At 43.2% G+C, this 21334-nt stretch overlaps 1 protein-coding gene across 3 annotated transcripts in view; it reads left to right on the plus strand.

Moving 5' to 3' along the window:
- kif14 (kinesin family member 14) overlaps window positions 1–21334 on the plus strand; it is a 148795-nt gene that overhangs the window by 89470 nt on the left and 37991 nt on the right. For all 3 annotated transcript variants that reach the window (XM_072511423.1, XM_072511421.1, XM_072511422.1), the window contains exons 20-26: window positions 905–998; window positions 3229–3370; window positions 10269–10363; window positions 14252–14346; window positions 15950–16174; window positions 16820–17004; window positions 19358–19516. In XM_072511423.1, the coding sequence (XP_072367524.1) occupies window positions 905–998; window positions 3229–3370; window positions 10269–10363; window positions 14252–14346; window positions 15950–16174; window positions 16820–17004; window positions 19358–19516 (995 nt within the window). The remainder of the gene's footprint in view (window positions 1–904; window positions 999–3228; window positions 3371–10268; window positions 10364–14251; window positions 14347–15949; window positions 16175–16819; window positions 17005–19357; window positions 19517–21334) is intronic.

Genomic DNA, 21334 nt, shown 5'->3' on the forward strand with positions numbered 1-21334 from the left:
TGCATCTCTGGGTAGAACTAGAGTCTAGAGTGACGATACATCAGAATGATATTGGGGTTGAAGGGATTAAATTGTGAAGATGTGTTGCATAAATTTAGCTTATATTCCCTTGGCTTTAAATAGTTGAAGGTTAATCTAATTAAGGTGTTTAAAACGATAAAAGGATTCCAAAGAGTTGATCCAGAGTTGCCATTCCTCTGATGGAAGGATCCAAAACTAGATTGCACCTTTAAAAAAAAATATATAACTAAGTTCTTCAGTAGTGAAACAGCAAACCCCTTTTCACACAAGGGGTAATGGAAATCTGCAATTCTCCCTTAAGATTCTGTGAATTCTGGGTCCATTGACATTTTCAAACTGAGATGGACAGATATTTGTTAAGTGAGATATGGATCAAAGTTGGGTAAAGGGAATTGAGATACAAATTGAAGGGCTGAATAGCCTAATCTGATTCCTATGAAAATTATTCTCAACCGCGTTCAAGCACAGCTGAACACTATTGGCTGCTATAATGCCGGAATGTTTAAATTACAGTTTAGGCTATGAATCCTGATTTCTCATTGTGCCCTCAGCTAAACCAATGTTGTTTCTCTACTCTTGGAACCACTCTGGTAATTAGCTTCCTCTCTTCAAACTTCACCCAGGAATATACTGAGCACTTAGTTGCAGGTTATTCACCGATTATATTTTCCTTTCTGCCATTCCAAAATCCAATGTTGTGTTGTTAATACATTTTATAAAATCCTGATCAAGTATAGAAAAAAGAAGCTTGTAGGTATAAGAAAGAACAGGTGTGGCCCCATTTATTTGAAGAACAATCTGTGTTCAACACTTAAAACATCTGGATGTATTTTACTAAGCAAGCAGAATTGATGTATAATTTATCCTCTATCTTGTGTTTCAGATCATTCGTACTGGAACTCCATGAAACTTTCAATGATGATCCAAGAAGCTAACAATATTAGCAACAACTTGAAAAAGCACACTGTTTTCAGCAGGTTAGTGTCACCAAAAATAACTCACAAATATAGTAAGCAAACTTCTTATTGCTGAGCACTTTATTAGAATTATTATTTGCAAATGAGTTAATTGGCGATTGACAATTAATGTTGGCCAGGCAAACGTGCTCCATGATTTGAACAATGTTTTTAGAAAGTTCACTCTCTGAACGTGATAGTTTTCATTTCAATTTATTGCCTTATTTGATACACTTGACATTACAAACATCATAGAAAATGATTGACAATTGATTGCTCTGATGAGTCAAGTTATGTAGATTGTGGTTGATCACCTCTGGTTTATGTGTTTATCAATATATATGCAATTGTTCAAATTCTATTAGATGTAGGTGATTAAACCTGGATGTTGCTAACTGGAAGCTGAGCAAAGTTATCCCTTTAAAATGACATCTGTATATTTTAGTTTGAGTTGTTGGAAGACTGGAAATAATGTGGAGTTGTGAGAACAGTTGTGGATAAGTGAGATATGGGTAACAGAGATTTAGATGAGCTGACATTTGGGGAGACCTGATTTGAGGTGGTCTGCTCCCAGGGCCTGTGTCGTTCTTTTAATCTGCAAAAGAATGGCAGCACGTGTGTATTTCTTCCACCCTGCGACAGTCTATTGGGGAAATACCTTTCCTCTATTCGACTTGCATTTCATAAAATAAGCAAGACTAAAAATTTTCGGTTTGAATCATGAGCATAAACCACTTAACTTGCCACTTGTGCCTTAACATCCTGGAGTGCCAACCTTTGCACTGGCTGCAAACCAATTGTTTTGATATCTGAAAATGGCTGTTCATAGTAACCTTAGTGTTGATTTTCAGAACAGGTCAGGATTCATATCAGTGAAATGTTCCAATTTGCTGACCTTTCTGAAGGTTGTGGTTGTAAATATTTCTTTGCTGAATGGATGTGCATCGATGTATTTTTTTGTGTAAATGTATACTGGAATTTCCAAAAGCATTTAATAGGTGCCACACTTAATATCAATGTTCATGAAATTGGGGTGATACATTAGCATGGTTAGAGGATTGGTTAATGGACAGGAAGTCGAAGATGGGAATAATGGAACATTTTTAAATTGGCAGGCGGTGACTAATAGTGTGCTGCAAGAATCAGTGCTTGGTGCCTTGTCTATTTGCAATCTAGATTAGTCTTAGATCCCTATCTAAATTTGCTGACGATACAAAGCTAGGTGGGAATTTAAGCTGTGAGGAGCATACAAAGAGACTGCAAAGAGCTAGACCAATTTAAGTAAGTGGGCAACAAAGTGGCATAGGGGAGTATAATGTGGATAATTTTGAGGTTTTTCACTCTGGTCATAAAGAATAGAAAAGCAGACTTTTTGTCTTTAGAAAGGTGTGAAGCTTGCAAATAGTGAGGTTTAGAAAGACTTGGATGCATTTGTACAAGGAACATGTAAGTTGGCATGTCAGTGCAGCTGCAAATTAGAAAAGCAAATGGCATATTGGTCTTTATTGCAAGGGGATTTGAGTGCAAGGATAAAGATGTAATGCTACAATTGTATGGGGCATTGGAGATATCACACCTAGAATATGCCGATTTGGTCTCCGTATTTAAAGAGGGATATAATTGCATTGGAAGTAATACAGTGAAGATTCACTAGATTGGACCCTGGGGCGGGCTGAGCAAATTGGGTCTATATTCTCTAGAGTGTAGAAGAATAAGAGGTGATCTCATTGGAACCTACAGGATTATGAAGAGGTTTTACAGGATAGATAAAGATAAGTTGTATTTCCCTAGCTGGAGAATCTAGAACAAGGGACATATTTTCAGATTTAGGACTGAGATGAGGAGAAATTTCTTCATTAAAAGTGTTCTAAATCTTTAACACATTTTCCCCATGTCTGCGTGGGTCTCACCCCCACAACCCAAAGATATCCAGGGTAGGTGGATTGGTCACACTAAGATTGCCCCTTAATTGGAAAAAAAAATTGGGTACTTTAAATTTATTTTTAAAAAGTGTTCTGAATCTTTGGAATTCCCTGCCTCACAGGCTGGTGGATGTGCGATCATTGCTTATATTTAAGGCTGAGAAAAACAGATTTTTGAAATTTCAGGCAATCTAGGGATATGGGTTGGAAAGTGGAATTGAAGCCCAACATCAGTCATGATCATATTGAATGGTGGAGCAGGCTGGATGGTCGTCTTCAACTCCTATTTTTAATGTTATTATGTATTTATGTATTTTTCTTTTTTCCAGGCATGAAGAGTCTGATAATGAAAATAAAAACATCCAAACTCCAATTCGGGTACAGGTTAAAAATACTAAGCTGAGCATTAGCACATTCTGGAGCTTGGAAAAATTTGAATGCAAGTTGGCAGCAATGAGAGAACTTCATCAGGTAAAGTTATGTTCCCATTATAACAGGTTAGAATAACTTCCGGCATTTCTGTGTCTTATTTAACGCATATACAAACTGCAAACGTATTTGGTGATCTGGACCTGTTAGCAGAAGGAAACAAGGTTTTTATGATCTCTATTTGCCACTTAATTAACGGCTACTGATTATTTCTATTACTTTTATTCACCGCAATCCATTATAAAACCAATTTTATGGATTTCTTCAGAAGCTAAAGTAACAACAGCAAATGTCTCAAACATCTATAAAAGCTGTCTCACTATATTGTTTAACATTTTCTCTAAGGCTTACTCCAAAATCTAATTTGTTACGTTCTAGTGACTAAGAGGAAATTTTGCCATATTACTTCAACACATTGTGTACTACTTTACAGAGGGGCACAAGTAGAAGCAGTGGTGTAGTGGTATTTCCACTGGGCTAGTTATTCTGAGACCCAGGGTATTGATCTGGGGACCCAGGTTCGAATCCCACTATGGCAGCTAGTAGAATTTAAACTGAATAAAATATCTGAAATTACAAGTGTAATGATGACCATGAAACCATTGTCGATTGTCGTAAAACCTCATCTGGTTCACTAATGTCCTTTAGGGAAGGAAATCTGCCATCCTTACCTGGTCTGGCCTACATGTGATTCCAGACCCACAGCAATGTGGTTAATTCCTAACTGTCCTCTGAAATGGGCCTAGCAAGCCATTCAGTTCTATTCAACCGCTATGAAAACACAAAAAAGGGATAAAACGGACAGACCACCCAGCAACGACCTAGGCACCATAAACAACAACAGCAAACCCAGCCCTGTCATCCCTGCAATGTCCTCCTTACTAACATCTGGGGGCTTGTGCCAAAGTTGGGAGAGCTATCTCACCGACTAGTCAAGCAATAGCTTGACATAGTCATACTAACGGCATCATACCTTAAATACAGTGTCCCAGACGCCACTATCACTATTCCTGTCCTATCTCACCGGCAGGACAGATCCAGCAGAGATGGTGGCACAGTGGTATATAGTCGGTAGGGAGTTGCTCTGGGAATCCTCAACATCGACTTTGGACCCCTTGAAATCTCATGGCTTCAGGTTAAACATGGGCAAGGAAACCTCCTGATGATTACCACATAGGCCCACCATCAGCTGATGAGTCAGGACTGCTCCATTTTGAGCACCACTTGGAGGGTGGCAAGGGTGCAGAATACTCTGGGTGGGGGACTTCAATGTCCATCACCATGAGTGGCTCGGTAATACCACCACAGACCGAGCTGGCCGGGTCCTAAAGGACATAGCTGTTAAATTGGGACTGCAGCAGGTGGTGAGGGAACCAACAAGAAGGAAAAACATATTTGACCTCATCCTCACCGACCCACCTGCTGCCGATTCACCTGTCCATGACCATATCGGTAGAAGTGATCACCGCAGTCTTTGTCTTCACATTGAGGATACCCTCCATCATGTAGTGTGGCTAAATGGGTTAGACTTCGAACAGATCTAGCAACTCAACGACTTTGGCATCCATGAGGTACTGTGGGCCATCAGCAACAGCAGTATTGGACAAATCTACAAACTCATGTCCCAACATAGCCCACCCTATCATTATCACTAAGCTGGGAGATCAACCCTGGTTCAATAAAGAGTGCATTAGGGCATGCCAGGAGCAGCACCAGGCATACCTTAAAAACGAGATATCAACCAGGTAAAGCTACGACACAGTACTACTTGCCTGCCAATGCAGCAAGTAATAGACAAGAGCTAAGCAATTCCACAAAGAACGCATCAGATCTGAGCTCTGCAGTCCTGCCACAGTCTGCCGTGAATAGTGGTGGACAATTAAAACAACTCGCTGGAGGAGGTGGCTCCACAAATATCTCCATCTTCAGTGATGTAAGAGTCTGCATATTACTGCAAAAGATGAGGCTGGATTTTTCGCAAAATTCTTCAGCCTGAAGTTCCGAATAGATGATCCATCTCGATCTCCTCCGAGGACCCCAGCATCACAGATGTCAGTCTTCAGCCAATATGATTCGCTCCACGTGATATCAAGAAACGGCACTGCAGACTGCAAATGCTGTGAGCCTTGACAATATCCTGGCAATACCTGAAGGCTTGTGCTCCAGAGCTTGGCATGCCCCTCGTCAAGCTGTTCCAGTACAGCTACAACACTGGCATCTACCAGGCAATATAGAAAAGTGCCCAGGTATGTCCTGTACACAAGAAACCGGACAAATCCAATCCAGCCAATTACCGCCCTGTCCGTCTGTTCCATCATCAGCAAAGTGATGGAAAGCATCATCAACAGTCATTGGACCAGGCTAACATTTTTCTAAATTTACAATTTAAGTAAATATTTATACAAAGGAGAATCGATAAAATGACTGGCACATGATTTGTGTTTACAATGAAGTAGTGACGCCAAGTTAATAGCATTTGGGATAAAACCATGCAATATTACCTTGGCTATGCTTGTAATATGCATATTTATATTTTGCTAATTCACAGGTTTTCACTTCAGATGCTTGTTAATAATATTACGGAAATTTTTATTCTTTGTCAAAGTTTGTTTCCTAATCATGCTTTTTTTTTTCTCACGTGTTTTGAATTTATGGACACACTCTCTGACTTGTGCCATCCCTGTTAAGGCTTGATAAGCCGAGGTATGAAAATCAAGTCAATTCTTCAAAAATTAAGTTGTATCCTTGCACATGACATGGAAATTCATGAGCCATAAAAGCGAAATCTGGACATGTTCTGATAAAACAAATTCAGACGTCATAACCATTAGCCTGGCCTCAAAATCGGACACTGCAATCTGTCTTTTTCAACTGAAGTTTAATCAAAAGGTGATCACATGGGCTTTTCAGATCCTTGACATGTTCTGTGCACTGCAAAATGTTCAGGCTTGTAGGAAGATTTACAGAAAGACATGATAGAATTTTATTGTAACATTACTTCATACATCTGTCTTTTCACGAGCTTTAAAATGCTGCCTGTTTTCTGAGCTTTTACTGTTTCACATTGACCAGTTTTTGACATTTTTAGCTAAACAGTAATTTTCCCTTTTTCTTTAAAGGCCTTGTCTGAATAGAGGATTCTAAGCATGTTCTATCTTCTTCCCGGGCAATTATTTAGCAAATTGGTTTTAAACCTGCTAGTTGAAAGCTGCACAGCAAAACTCCTGTTTGTCCATTTGAATAGGAAAGGGTGAAAAGACTTGGGGCTGGATTCTCCATTTCAGAGACTTAAGTACTCATGCCGGGACTGAATCAGTGGTGTTCTACGGCCATGGAATAGGCGCAGGTCCCGAGCAATTCTGGATCCATTAATGGGCTAGCGCCACGTGGAACTAGAGCAATTCCAATGAAAAACGCTGTCCTATTCGCCAGGGTCGGGATTGGCACTCAAGAGGCTGACAAGCTGCAGGCGCAGATAAGAGGGGATTCCAGTCCCCAAATTACACTTGTTCCAGCCAACAAGATGGCAACTTAAGAGCTCAAGATCCTGATGGACACCGTGGAGGAGAGGTGGGGCACCCTGTTCCCAGGAGTGGGAAGGAGGCTGCCATCCACCGCCGTACACTGGGCCTGGGCGCATGCGGCAGAGGCCATGAGCGCCATGGATCCCACCTCGAGGACCGACCAACAGTGTCTTAAGAAGCTGCGCGACCGCCTCAGGGCGGTCAGGGTGAGTAGCTAATACCGTGCCCCTAGCACCAACCCCCATCCCACACACTCATAACCTCCCCCCAATCCCCACCTGGAGGGTAACTGAACCCTACCGCCGGCAGTCTGCTCGCACCCCAACCGACAACCGATGCCAAAACCCATACCACCCATCATGGCCAGGTGCCCTATTCACTAAGGCCACCAGCTGCCCGTCGCAGCTCTCTCCAACACCCTCCACCATCCCAGACACACTCGCCTCAATTGGGCATGTTGGTGAAGAGGCTCCTGGGGTACTATCTGTTGCGCACCACACACGTGCAGCAGTACATCAGATGAAGGTAGGAATCCCTCAGGGGGTGGAAGGTCGGAAAGCGGCCTGGCCTCTGGGACTAGCTACCGTCCAGACTGGTCTCGGGCTTCTGGAAAGGGCGGGCCCATCGATGTTGGGAGATGCAGACATAGAACCAAGGACTATACGAGGGGTTGTCAGCAGCCATCCAGCGCCTGCAGGTGCAGTTGGAGGAGTCCAGCTGCCTGCGGGGGCAGGAGACCGTGCCGACTACGTGTCACCCAGGTCAACACCACACGGATGGCATCTGCAGTGGAGGCCTATGGGCGAAGATATCGGCCAGAGTCAAGATGTCCAAGGTCTGGGCACTTAGTGCAGATGGTGAAAGAGGCACAGGACACCACTGTCACAGGCAGCTATGTACCAGCACCATCTGGGCATTGCCAAGGCACTCCAGAATGTGGCCCAGTCACAATGGGTCATGGCTGTGGGTGTCAACCGCATTGCTTGGGCCCCCATGCCACCTGGGGCTCCCAAGAAACTGCCAGGCCCATTCAGGACCGGTCACTCCAGAGGATGGTTGCAAAGGGGACCCAGGTCACCGGGCGAGAAGCGCAGCAAGCCGCCTCCCCCTGATGTACCGCGTGGGGTTCCACCTGAGCGTAGCGTTCTGACCTGTAAGGCCAGAAGGTTTGACACCAGTTAAATTGGCATGGTGCAGCACACAGGATAGCGTTAAGGACTAGGGCACAAACATGCAGGTACATGGTCACTTGTTCACAATAAACACCTGGGGTGTCATTCTCCGACCCCCCGCCGGGTCGGAGAATGGCCGTTGGCCGCCGTGAATCCCGCCCCCGCCGAAGTCTCCGCTCCCGGAGATTGGGCGGGGGCGGGAATCGGGCTGCGCCGGTTGGCGGGACCCCCCGCTGGATTCTCCGGCCCGGATGGGCCGAAGTCCCGCCCAGGAATTGCCAGTCCCGCCGACTTAAATCAAACCTGGTATTTACCGGCGGGACCAGGCGGCGTGGGCGGGCTCCGGGGTCCTGGGGGGGGGGGGGGGGGCGCGGGGGGATCTGACCCCGGGGGGTGCCCCCACGGTGGCCTGGCCCGCGATCGGGGCCCACCGATCCGCGGGCGGGCCTGTGCCGTGGGGGCACTCTTTCCCTTCTGCCTCCGCTACGGCCTCCACCATGGCGGAGGCGGAAGAGACTCTCCCCACTGCGCATGCGCGGGAAACTGACAGCGGGCGCTGACGCTCCCGCGCATGCGCTGGGAAACTGACAGCGGCCGCTGACGCTCCCGCGCATGCGCCGCATTTCCGCGCCAGCTGGCGGGGAAACAAACGCCATTTCCGCCAGCTGGCGGGGCGGAAATCCCTCCGGCGTCGGCCTAGCCCCTCAATGTTGGGGCTAGGCCGCCAAAGATGCGGAGCCTTCCGCACCTTTGGGCCGGCGCGATGCCCGTCTGATTGGCGCTGGCTTTGGTGCCAGTCGGCGGACATCCTGCCGTTGGGGGAGAATTTTGCCCCTGTTTACTAACGTTCCAACCTCGGTGCTCTGTCAGAAGGGTGTGAGGGGTCGGCTGGGCTGGGCTGGGCTGGTTGCAGAGGGGACGCCGGGAGGGGGGTGGATGGGCGGTCGATTGCTAGAGGGGGCTGTGGGCCAGGGTCCCCTGGCCAACCACCGTCCTGGTACTCTGTCCCCACCTCTGGCACCCCAAGGGTTCAGTGGGACCATGTGATGAAACGGCCAGCTCGCATGCAGGAATCACACAGGTGGACGGTGGATTATGCTTTCGTGGGCAGGAGTCCGATGTTGTCAAATGATGTGGAGCACCAGAGCTCATTGCAGAATGGGTCGTCATCAACCTCCATCCTGTGAACCATTCCCGCTGTTACAGCTAACCCAGGGCCCGCATCTCGCAGTGAAGTAGGTAGGAATCATGAACGGGGTTGTAGGTGCGGGGTGGAACGGGATGTTTCAGGTGATAATTCCCCCTGGCATAGACAGGGCATCACAGGAACCCTGCAAATTACCAGGACGGGCCCGTCAATATGCCAATGGCATTTGCTGTATGTGCAGCGTAGAATACGTTTACGCCGCTGTTGAGGCACCGGAGCATAGCATTCCGTCAGGCACCCGCACCAATCACTTATTTTCATCTGATGCCGGATTCTCCGCCCAATCATGTTTCCCGATTCTGGCCTCGGCCGAAGGAGAGGAAACAGACTATCCTGCCCATGGTTATTTCCAGAAGGTTTGAAAAATAAATACCCTAATGAAAAAAATTGTATTTGTTGCATAGAAGATTTGTTCTTCATTGGCTTTTGTAATGATCATTTGTACTGCTTTTGCCACCTAATCATTTGGTGTGTCTGCATTAGGGAGCTCAGGAACTTCTACAAAGTTTGGACGGTCAAACTAAACATGCGTCTTTAATAAGAGTCGTTATGAATTTAAAGACAGTAACATAATGGAGTGATTAATGTTACAAACAACTTGTGATTTGTGAACTCTTCATTTGCATTATTTACTCTGAGACCTCTGTTGTTCCACCTATACTGCTGACCCTCACTATGTCTGACCTTGCCCGCAATGCCCACAGCACATGAATGAATAAGAAAAACTGCTGCTGGAAACTTGAACCAGAGGCTTCTCAGCACAATTTGGTGTGAGATGTTTATTAATTGCAAAGAAGAGTTAACCAATTACTTGCTGCTTTATTTGGTGATTGCCAAGCTCTTTGGTCTTGGTCTTTTATTTTAAGCTTGATGAATCACTTAGCTTCACAATTCAACATTTAAAGTCATTCTCTTCCATACCTTTGTTGGAGAAGTGGTCAAAAATCCTGAAATTTGATAGGAGCAAATATCCTGGTCTGTTCTACTACTTTTTCAACATTCTTACCTATTTGGATGATAACGTATTTTCTCAACAGGGCAATACACATTCTAGAGATGAAGACCTTTTTTATGACCCTAATGATGACTGGGAAACTGATTTAACAGTCTCTGCCTCTTTCTCTCGAAGACGGTGAGTAGCTTTTGAAATGTGTTTCTGTGCAATCAAAGTTGATTTGAAAACGGAGCATTCTGAATTTGAGAGATATAACATGATAAGAAAGGACAGAAGATTACCTTTTTGTAGATTGGGCTTCCAATTTTTTAAGAGGATAGAGTATTAACTTTAATTGGAAAAGGGGCAGCACAGTGGCGCAGTGGTTAGCACTGCTGCCTCACGGGGCCGAAGTCCCAGATTCGATCCTGGGGTTTGCACATTCTCCCCGTGTTTGCATGGGTTTTTCCCCGACAACCCAAAGGTGTGCAAGGTAGGTGGACTGGCCACGCTAAATTGCCCCTAAAAAAATGAATTAGGTACTCTAACTTTATTAAAACAAAATCTTTAATTGGAAAAAACAGTTTGCAACATGTGGATGTTACACTAGTGGTGTAATTTCTTTTGATTATTGTTTTTATTAAAGTTTTCATTTTAGGCAATACAAAATAAACAAATCTATGCAGACCAGATACAATTTGCAAAAGCCCAGCATTGGAAATAGTCCTCTTTTAGTTATTTTGAATTATTTTTTATTGAAGTTTTTACATAGTGTTCACTTTTCAAGCAGTAAGAGTGACTGTACCGATTACACTGTACATATTAATTCCCTTTATGTCAGTCCCCTGCCCACCTCCGTTGTTTCAGGGCCCTTTTTTGGGCCCTTCACTGTACAGTGGCTAGTCATTCGTTATTTACAAGTGGGCGGTGCCTTCCCCCCCGCTCCCTGTTACGGCTTTCCCTTGGGGGTTCCCTTTCCCGTGCTCTTGTTCTAGGCCCTCTGGTCATTTGTCAGTTGTTTTCTGGCCTCCCCGTCCTTTTCCCGGTAGCCCCCTCCCCCATTTCTTGTCCGCTCCCTGTTGTCCTGTTGGCTCATGTGAGCACCCCCCCCCCCCCCCCCCTTCCGCCTGTTCTATTGGCTGTGGGCTTCACACAGGTCCTGGAACAAGTTGATGAATGGCCCCTACGCTTTGTGTAAGCCGTCCTCTGACTCTCGCGAATGGTGAACTTGATCTTCTCCAGGTGGAGACATTTCGATAGGTCTGCCAGCCAGTCTGCAGCTGTGGGTGGTGCTGCTCATCGCCATCCAAGTAGGATTCTCCGGCAGGTGATTAGAGAAGCAAAGACAAGGCCGTCGGACCTCTTTCCCCATAAATAGTTCTGGCTGGTCCAATACTGCCATTCTTGGACCAGCTCCACCCTAACCCCCACAACTTTGGAAATCGTCTCGAAGAAGGCTGTCCAGAACTCTACAAGTCTGGGGCATGGCCAGAACATGTGGACATGGTTGGCTGTGCCTTCCTGGCACCGTTCACATTTGTCCTCCACCTCCAGGAAGAACCTGCTAATTCTGGTTCTTGTCAGGTGTGCTCTGTGCACCACTTTCAGCTGCATAAGGCTTAGCCATGCACATGAAGAGGTGGAGTTGGCCCTAAACAGTGCTTCGCTCCAGAGTCCCCTTCCTATTTCCGTCCTTGGCTCTTCCTCCCATTTTTCCTCGAGTTCTGGTTCTAGGTTCTTCGGGTCGCACAGTGGTAGTATTGCGAGTGTGGGAAGGCCAGCCCTCCCATGTTCTTTTTCATTTGTAGTACTGCATTTGACACACACAGACTCATTATGTACTGTTCCATATGTTCCTGATTTGTCTCTATTACACGTATGCACCTGTCCTGTGCCAACCACCAGCCTTCACGTTTTAGAAAATTTTTCTTCCCCATTTTGGATCCAAACACTCCCAAACCCAAATACAGTCACTTGTTTCTCTCTGACAGAATTGTGTAATGCCATTCTTCGTTGTGCACTACACTTTTTGTATGGAAGTGTGTAAACTGTGCCCAGCAGTAGATTCTGATGACATTACTGAGATTGTGAAAGCTACATGTTCTAATGCTATGCGGCACAATCCATTTGCTGATGTTCCAAGTGACACCGATTTCCCATAGATTTTTATTTTTCTAAGACATTAATAAATATGGCTTTTAATAAATATATATTTTATATAATATATATTTTGTATATTATAGCTCCTGATTTATCATGTTGTCTTGTGCACACAACACAAAGCTAACACAACTTAAAATGCTTTTACTAATTGATAAGAAATAGATGATGCTTGATAAATTATTGTTCCAAGTTTTAGAAAGCTCAGTTCACAGTGTATTTGCCAACTTAAACAGAAGCTAGAGTCCTTCAGAACAGTGTCTTTTGTCAGTCAGTAGCTGTGTTACTGAAAAACTTGTAACGTATTTCTGTGAAATGAGGTAACAAACTGGAAAAAGATAGCTTCTTACCCCACATGTCATTTGTTGTATTGTTAAAGCTCTGGAATAACCTCTGCTGTAATTCTGTCTTGAACACTTAGTGCTTTGTTTGCATTCCAGATGGAATGCTGTTGAGGAGGATAGGTAGAGGTCTTGGTAACATTTCACCAGTTTAGTGAAGTTGAATAATTGTTTAAAACTGCCTTAAAATATTTATACCCTGCAACGGAAAAAATGTTAATTAAACTTATTCAGTTTGGAAAGAAATGTGCATTTGAGAAGAGCACCCCTTTTTAAAAAAATAAGTGTTAATTTGTACTGGTTTAGGCTTCCATGCATACAAATTTATAACAAATGCAGTAGTCCCTTCTGTGATGGTTACTTATTTGATATTTACTGAGGCATTCTCACTTGCTACATATTTCTAAGCAATCACCATTGTTAGATTTAAACGATTATTGAATTGGTTTGAGATAGTGAAGCTCTATAATAAAAGCCTACATTCCCAGAAAGACATAATTTGCTACATAGCAATGTTGGGAAAACGTTGTAATGAATGAATGTTCCACAACATTTAATTATCTCTCCATTTGAGCACCATGCTTTAATTAACTTCCTGCCCTCTTCACAAATAACACTACAGAATGTTCTTTATAATGAACATTTACATTTTAACAGCATTGTTTAAATTTCTCTAAACTGGTACTGTTTGGCTTATGACTTCTAACTCCATTTAAATGCTGTCAACTGAAATTTAGGAATCTGTTGATCCTACTTTGGGATAGGAGGGCCTGTGTATGAGTCAACATTGTTCAGTTGATGGGGCTCTGGTTTCTGGATTAGCAGATTGTTTTTGAGTTCCACATCCAAGGTTGAGATGGCATAATCTATACTAATACACCTCTGAGAGATATTGTTGGGGCTACCAACCATCAGATGAGACTAAATCCATTCTAACTGTTGAGGGGGGTGGGTGCCAAATTAAAATCCCTTTGGTGATTTTTAAAATCGAATCTGCAATTCTCCAAGCGTCATGTCAATATTCTTTCCTGAGCCAGGACCATCTAAACAAAAAAAAATCTTTTAATTGTTAATGGGGTGTTGCTAATTGAATTGTTTGCCACATTTGAATTTATTTTGTGATGTTTTGCCAATGTCATAAAACACTATATATGTTGTGTTTAAAAATAATTGCTTTCCTTCTGCGTTCCGTTCCAACATTGCTCATAAAGACAAAAATAAAAACTTGCAATAATGTAGTGCTTTTGATGGACATTGGAAGTTTTGAAGTGCTTTACAACCAGTAAAGTAATTTTGAAGTGCAGTCACTATTGTAGTGCAGTAATCTTGAATCATACATCTTATTTGGGTAAGTGTTCAGGTCAGATTAAAGATAACACTTAAATACTTAGTTAAACAGATAGAAAGCTACCATGGATCCATTGTCCCAACAGGAATATATTCCAACATTTATCGATCTGTTTGTATTGTGACTTGGAATGTGTGAATGCATCGGGCAGGACTTTAATATTGCTCAATATATAAATGCAGCAATTTGTGATCTGCTTGAAACAACTGAAATTACATACTAATTTTCCATGCTTAGAAGCAGAAGCTTTTTCAAAAGCAAAAGAATATCTGGGTGTTTAGCAGGAATCCAAGCTCTTAGTGTTCAGAATCTACAGCCTGCACATCCTACAGGTATTTCCATACCATACTACTGTATGTATACTGTGGATTCCGTTAATTCGTTCTATTTTATTTTCATGCGCTGCTGCAATGAATACTTTATTTTTGGCAATTATTTCTGTCAGTCTTTACTCTCTATCGTGACCCTATTTCTTGTTCTGAAGGTATTAATTCTGCTGAGATATTGTTCCATAGGCACTGACTGTACTCCAGTAAGGCCTTGTTTTTCTCGCAGGAGTCTTGATGGCGTTGACAGATATTTTATCTGGAAGGCACCATAATCCAAGCCCAATCCTGCCTGCGTACTTGCGTGCTCTGTGACAGACATGAGTAATTATCAGGAGCAGATACCCCATCTGCTCCTAATAGAAAGTGAATGATATGGATCTCTGTCTTTATTTCACTTTGAAACTCCCAGATTCCTAATTATTTTTTCTCCTTCCTAACTCCTGCATTCTTCAGCTAATTTTTAGTGTCCCAGCTGAGATTGGCTCAATGGAATGGAACCTGGGACATGGTCTGCAAAGTTTAGCAACCTGCTGCCTTAAAATAAGAATTACTTGGTAAAAAAGATAGGGCCTAATTTCTGCTTCCGCCATCTCCTGAGAGAGCTTGATCAATAGATTACCCACTTTCTCACTGAAATAATATTTCTGTGGGATAGTTTAAATTTAACACCCCTTACCCCACTTCAAGTGAAAGCCTTGTCGTCTGGTTCTATTATTTTGGACAAGGGGGAACAGCTTGCCATGGTCTGCATTTCTTTGATCGTTTAGAATTTTAAAACCTTAAAACCAGCTGAAATGTTGGTTGGTGTTTTTAAAATCTATCATTTCACAGGGACAGAATGTTTTAGTAAGTACTAAATGGTTGACTTTCAATTTCTACTAAATACATACCCTTTTGATTTGAATACTTCAAATATATATTCTAATTTCGGATCCACGTAGTACGTGTGAATGAGTAGTTTGCCAACATTTAAATGTTTTTATTTCAGTGCAGTTAATATTGTTTTTTCATTATCTCTATCAGAGTCGGCACAAACTTTGTTATTGAATTGCGTAAAGTGAGAATGTTGCAATTTTTAAATGTAGTAAGTATGCTTTGGAAAGAAAATTAAATTGTCGCCATGACAACTCTGGACACCACATTTATTGTCCAGGACAGCTGCCAGCCTTGTTGAGCTTGAAGCAACACAATAGCTTCTCTGTGACAAGATAAAGAATGCACATAACCTCTGAGTTACGTCTGTAAATTTCAAGTTGTGCAGCATGTGGTTCGTTAAATTTTACCTGCTCCACCGTGCTTCTTTACAGCCGTGAATACTGACATTGCAACGTGATGAGTCTCCAGTAGAAACGGCATTGTTTCATTTAATGGTTTCATCATAAGTTTTCCGAGAAAGACTGTTCGATGTTGTCTTTTAATGCTGCATATGAAATAAAATCAGAAAAATTAAGAGCTGAGGCAACATGCATTTATGTACACATTGGGATTTGTTGTAGTAATTTGTTTTCTGAATTAAGTAATTTATTTTGCATTAATTGGCAAAGTTGGAAGGTTGACTAGTTATCCAAGCTTTTTCACTAATTAAATTATTTACATTTTGAAACAGATCTACTGAACGTTTCTCAAAGTATATGTTTAACAAGGTCAGAGCCAGCATTGCCTGTCGTTTGTAAGGAAATTATAGGTGCAGCTGTTGATTTTCTGGGAAGAAATCATTTATCACAGGAGAACATTCCTGATAGACTTATCACTGACCTCCTAACTTTTCATAAGTGGATGATGGAAATCTCCAAATCCTATGAACAGTTAAATGAAGAAAGTCAAGAAAATTGTAAGTCTGCAATTCTGCTTTTTTAAAAATTGCATCTAGTTGCAAGAAGTACTATGGAACTTATTAGAACTAAAAGGAGAATGCAAATAACTGCATGTTTTTCAATGATATATGAGACATTTATTCTGAGATTTGGACAACAAAGCTGAGCTGCTTAGGTCTCCTTGGTATGGTGGGGAAAGCAAACTTTTTAAATGACAAAAGGAAAGAAACATGTAGTGATCTGTACATCTGTACATACATCTGCACATACACCAGGGACTACAGACATGTAACAGCCACAGCATCACTAGAGGGCAGCATCAGAGACGGGTATAAAGGGTCCAGCCCAAGGGAGGATCCGTCTCTTTCAGAAGCACAGGGCTAGTGAGCAGCAGCAGACCGAGACAGCTCAGCATAGGTAGTTTACCTCAGCTTCACTGTTCATACCTCTTGACTGTATTATATCTAGTTAAGCTCTGGAAACAGAACGAACCCATTGAATAAAGTATTTGTGTTAACTGGAAGTCTACAATCTTTATTCAGACTTAGAGAATAACATAAACCTCGTGAGCCATTGCTTATCACCTCATGTGGTTCGACTTACTTGTGCACGATTTCACATTGTGATTTTACTTTAATGACTCACTTTTTTCTTCTACATAGTTTTCACCAATAATCAAGTCATGCAGACTTACTGTGTCAGAGCCACGTCAATCTTTGAAAGGGTGACAATTCTCATGAAGCTGTGGATGGACACTGTCCCGCAAGACAGTTGCTTTGGGATAATTGAAGATGAATTGCTTGGTGAAGTTAGAACGTTGGGTAGAAGCTTACAACTACTATTGCAGGCATGTTCATGTTCATTGTCTGCGCAAGACAAAATAGCAAAACTCAAAAGCAGTTGAGACTCTATTTGTATTTTCCCCTTGGTATAGCAGCAGATCCGTAACGAATAGTTCTGGCGCTCCAAGAAATTAAGTGTAATGTAGTTTTTGAATAGCACATCAAGATTTTAATTTGCATGTTGAAAATGCCTTCCACTTATACATTAGAACAGAGAAGCTAACAAACCGTATTAAGGATACAAGAGGAAATCTAAAATAAGTTCAGTGAGCTACAATATCAATTTTTATAATTATCTGAAATACAAAGTGGATGGGCTAAATTATACAAGGTGCCGGTTTCTCTGCCCGCCACCTGACTCCCAGCTGAAAAGACCGGGGAGAACCTGCCGAGAGGAACGCTGGACAATCCACAACCTTAATGGCTCAATTTAAGGAGGGACTCCCGCCTCAGCATGTTGCCGGCCAATCAGTTTCTCTCCTTCTCCCTATATCAGTTCCTCTAATTGTCTTGCAAACTTGGATCAAATTTCCCCTTTAACCTTCTAACTTCCAGGGCACACAAAATATTTAGTATTGCTCCAGAGTCTGTAAATATGAGCTTGTCTATATTTTTTCAAATTTCATTTATGAGATACTGAGGGGCCTGGATAGAGTGGACGTGGCAAGGATGTTTCCACTAGTAGGAAAAGCTAGAACATGAGGGCACAGCCTCAGCCTGAAGGGACAATCCTTTGAAACTGAGATGAGGAGAGATTTCTCCAGCCAGATGGTGTTGAATCTGTGGAACTCTTTGCCGCAGAAGGCTGTGGAGGCCAAATCACAGAGTGTCTTTAAGACAGAGATAGATAGGTTCTTGATTAATAAGGGGGGCTATGGAGAGAAGGCAGAAGACTGGGGATGAGAAACACGTCAGCCATGATTGAATGGTGGAGCAGACTCGATGCCCTAATTCTGCACCTATGTCTTATGGGATGTGGCTGTCACTGACTAGGCCAGCATTTATTGCCCATCCCTAGTTGCTCTTGAGAAGGTGGTGGTGAGTTGCCTTCTTTAGCTGCTGCAGTCCATGTGGTGTAGATACACCCATAGTGTTATTCGGGAGGGAGTTTCAGGATTTTGACTCTGCAACAGTGAAGGAGCGGTAAAATGTTTCCAAGTCTGGGTGGTGAGTGACTTGAAGGGAAACCTCCAAGTGGTGGGGTTCTCAGGCATCTTCTGCTCTTGTTCTTCTAGATGGTAGTGGTGGTGGAAGGTGCTGTCTAAGGCACCATGGTGATTTACTATATTGCATCTTATAGATGGTATGCAAGGCTGCCACTGTTCGGTGGTAGAGGGATTGAATGTTTGTGGAAGGGATAGCAATCAAGTGGGCTGCTTTGTCCTGGATGGTGTCGAGTTTCTTGAGTGTTGTTGGAACTGCATTCATCCAGGCAAGTGGAGAGTATTCCATTATACTCCTGACTTGTGACTTGTAGCTGGTGGACAGGCTTCGGGGGAGTCAGTTACTCACCATAAGATTCCTAGCCTTTGATCTTCTCTGGTAGCCACAGTATTAATATGGCTAGTCCAGTTCAGTTTTTGATCAATGGTAATCCCCAGGATGTTGAGTATGGTAGATTGATCGATGGTAATGCCATTGAATATCAAGGGGCGATGGTTAGATCCTCTCTTGTAGGATATGGTTAGAAAATACAGATTTTATACGCTGGGGAAAGACTGGATGTTCTGCGCACAGAGATTTGTGGATTCAGCCTCGCAATACATTAAAAGGACACTTGGGTGAATAACACAGTAAGAAAAGCCAGTAGAATTTAGTAATTGTGTAAAATATAAAAATCATGGATTTAAATGGAGGGAGGTGGAGGAGAGCAGGGTCGTCAAAAAAATGGGGCCAAGCAAGATTTGATATTTTAAATTCTGTCAGGCTAAGTTCTAACTGTTAGAAATTCACTAAATTGCATTAGCATTTTTTTTTTCTAATTTCTGTTATTGCCTTCCAACATGCTTTTTTTTCTTGGAACTCTGCTCTGCAGGTCAAAAACTGAAACTGCTGGAAATCTGCTTGAGAACTATGCTTAAAATGTTATCTTGCATTTTTTCTTTGCGCACACTGATTTACCGACCATGTCCGCCCAGCATTTTTGTTTTTAGTTGCACATTTCCAACATATGCAACTGTTTTTCTATTCACTGAATATAATTTTTTTTGTAACTGTTTTAAATAAAATTGAATACTAGCAAAGTTTTATTTTAATACATTTTTGTATGGCTCCAAGATTTCTGAAAACTCAAGGAAGAGTTGTTAGTGCTTTATTCAATACCTTGTTGCAAGCTGATGCCTGTTTGTGTGTTTCCAGGGCTGTGATTCAGATATTTCTTCTATGGTAATGGAAGCTCAGAACAAAATAAGCCAAACAATTAGAAGACTTGTAAAGCACATAGGTCATTTGGCAGCATTCATGAGCATGGAGCTGCATTTTGACGAAGAGAACATTGATGATTCACCCAGTTACAAGGTACTGTGTTTTTCCAGCTTTGAAACATTCCAGGCATTGATAAATCAAATGTGTAATGTGAATTCTGTTCTTGCTTCATCCGAACAAGTTTTATGTTAAAATATGGACATAAGCACTATACGAGCTACAGATACATTTTAAATCTGCTATCTTTAAATACAAAGCAGAAACTAAAACAATCTAGCAAGTTCAGTGGATTGTTTGCCAAGTTCATGAATCTTCACTTGCAGCTCAAGGGAGAGTCAAACTTGTGCCAGCCTGAATGTGCCCCCGAAGAGGTGTGGCTCTTGTGGGATGAAAGCACTGGAATAGAAGAACGCAAAATTAACTTGGTGTTTAAAATAAGTTGCTAAGTGTCCCAAATTCCTGGAATAATCGTAGTTGTGTCAAGCCCCCTTTCTTTTTTTTTAATAAATATTTTATTGAAAATTTTTGGTCAACCAACACAGTACATTGTGCATCCTTTACACAACATTATAACAATACAGATAACAATGACCTATTTTATATAAACAAAAAATAAATAAATATTAAATAACAAAAATGAAAACTAGCCCTAATTGGCAACTGCCTTGTCACAGGCTACACACCCCCCCGCCCACCCCCCCATCCCTCCCCCTCCTCCCCCCGCCCCCCCCCCCAAATCCTGGGCTGCTGCTGCTGCCTTCTTTTTTTCCCCCATCTATCTTTCCGCAAGATATTCGACGAACGGTTGCCACCGCCTGGTGAACCCTTGAGCCGACCCCCTTAGGACGAACTTAATCCGCTCTAGCTTTATGAACCCCGCCATGTCATTTATCCAGGTCTCCACCCCCGGGGGCTTGGCTTCTTTCCACATTAACAATATCCTGCGCCGGGCTACTAGGGACGCAAAGGCCAAAACATCGGCCTCTCTCGCCTCCTGCACTCCCGGCTCTTGTGCAACCCCAAATATAGCCAACCCCCAGCTTGGTTCGACCCGGACTCCTACTACTTTTGAAAGCGCCTTTGTCACCCCCACCCAAAACCCCTGTTGTGCCGGGCATGACCAAAACATATGGGTATGATTCGCTGGGCTTCTCGAGCACCTCGCACACCTATCCTCCACCCCAAAAAATTTACTGAGCCGTGTTCCAGTCATATGTGCCCTGTGTAGTACCTTAAACTGAATCAGGCTTAGCCTGGCACACGAGGACGACGAGTTTACCCTGCTTAGGGCATCTGCCCACAGCCCCTCCTCGATCTCCTCCCCTAGCTCTTCTTCCCATTTCCCTTTTAGTTCATCCACCATAGTCTCCCCTTCGTCCCTCATTTCCCTATATATATCCGACACCTTACCATCCCCCACCCATTTCTTTGAGATCACTCTGTCCTGCACCTCTTGTGTCGGGAGCTGCGGGAATTCCCTCACCTGTTGCCTCGCAAAAGCCCTCAATTGCATGTACCTGAATGCATTCCCTTGGGGCAACCCATATTTCTCGGTCAGCGCTCCCAGACTTGCGAACTTCCCATCCAAAAATAGATCTTTCAGTTGCGTTATTCCTGCTCTTTGCCACATTCCATATCCCCCATCCATTCCCCCCGGGGCAAACCTATGGTTGTTTCTTATCGGGGACCCCCCCAATGCTCCGGTCTTTCCCCTATGTCGTCTCCACTGTCCCCAAATCTTCAGTGTAGCTACCACCACCGGGCTCGTGGTGTAGTTCCTCGGTGAGAACGGCAATGGGGCTGTCACCATAGCCTGCAGGCTAGTCCCCCTACAGGACGCCCTCTCTAATCTCTTCCACACCGCTCCCTCCTCCTCTCCCATCCACTTACTCACCATTGAAATATTAGCGG

The sequence above is a fragment of the Scyliorhinus torazame genome, chromosome 7, assembly GCF_047496885.1.
Source record: "Scyliorhinus torazame isolate Kashiwa2021f chromosome 7, sScyTor2.1, whole genome shotgun sequence".
NCBI classification, from domain to species: Eukaryota; Metazoa; Chordata; class Chondrichthyes; order Carcharhiniformes; family Scyliorhinidae; genus Scyliorhinus; species Scyliorhinus torazame.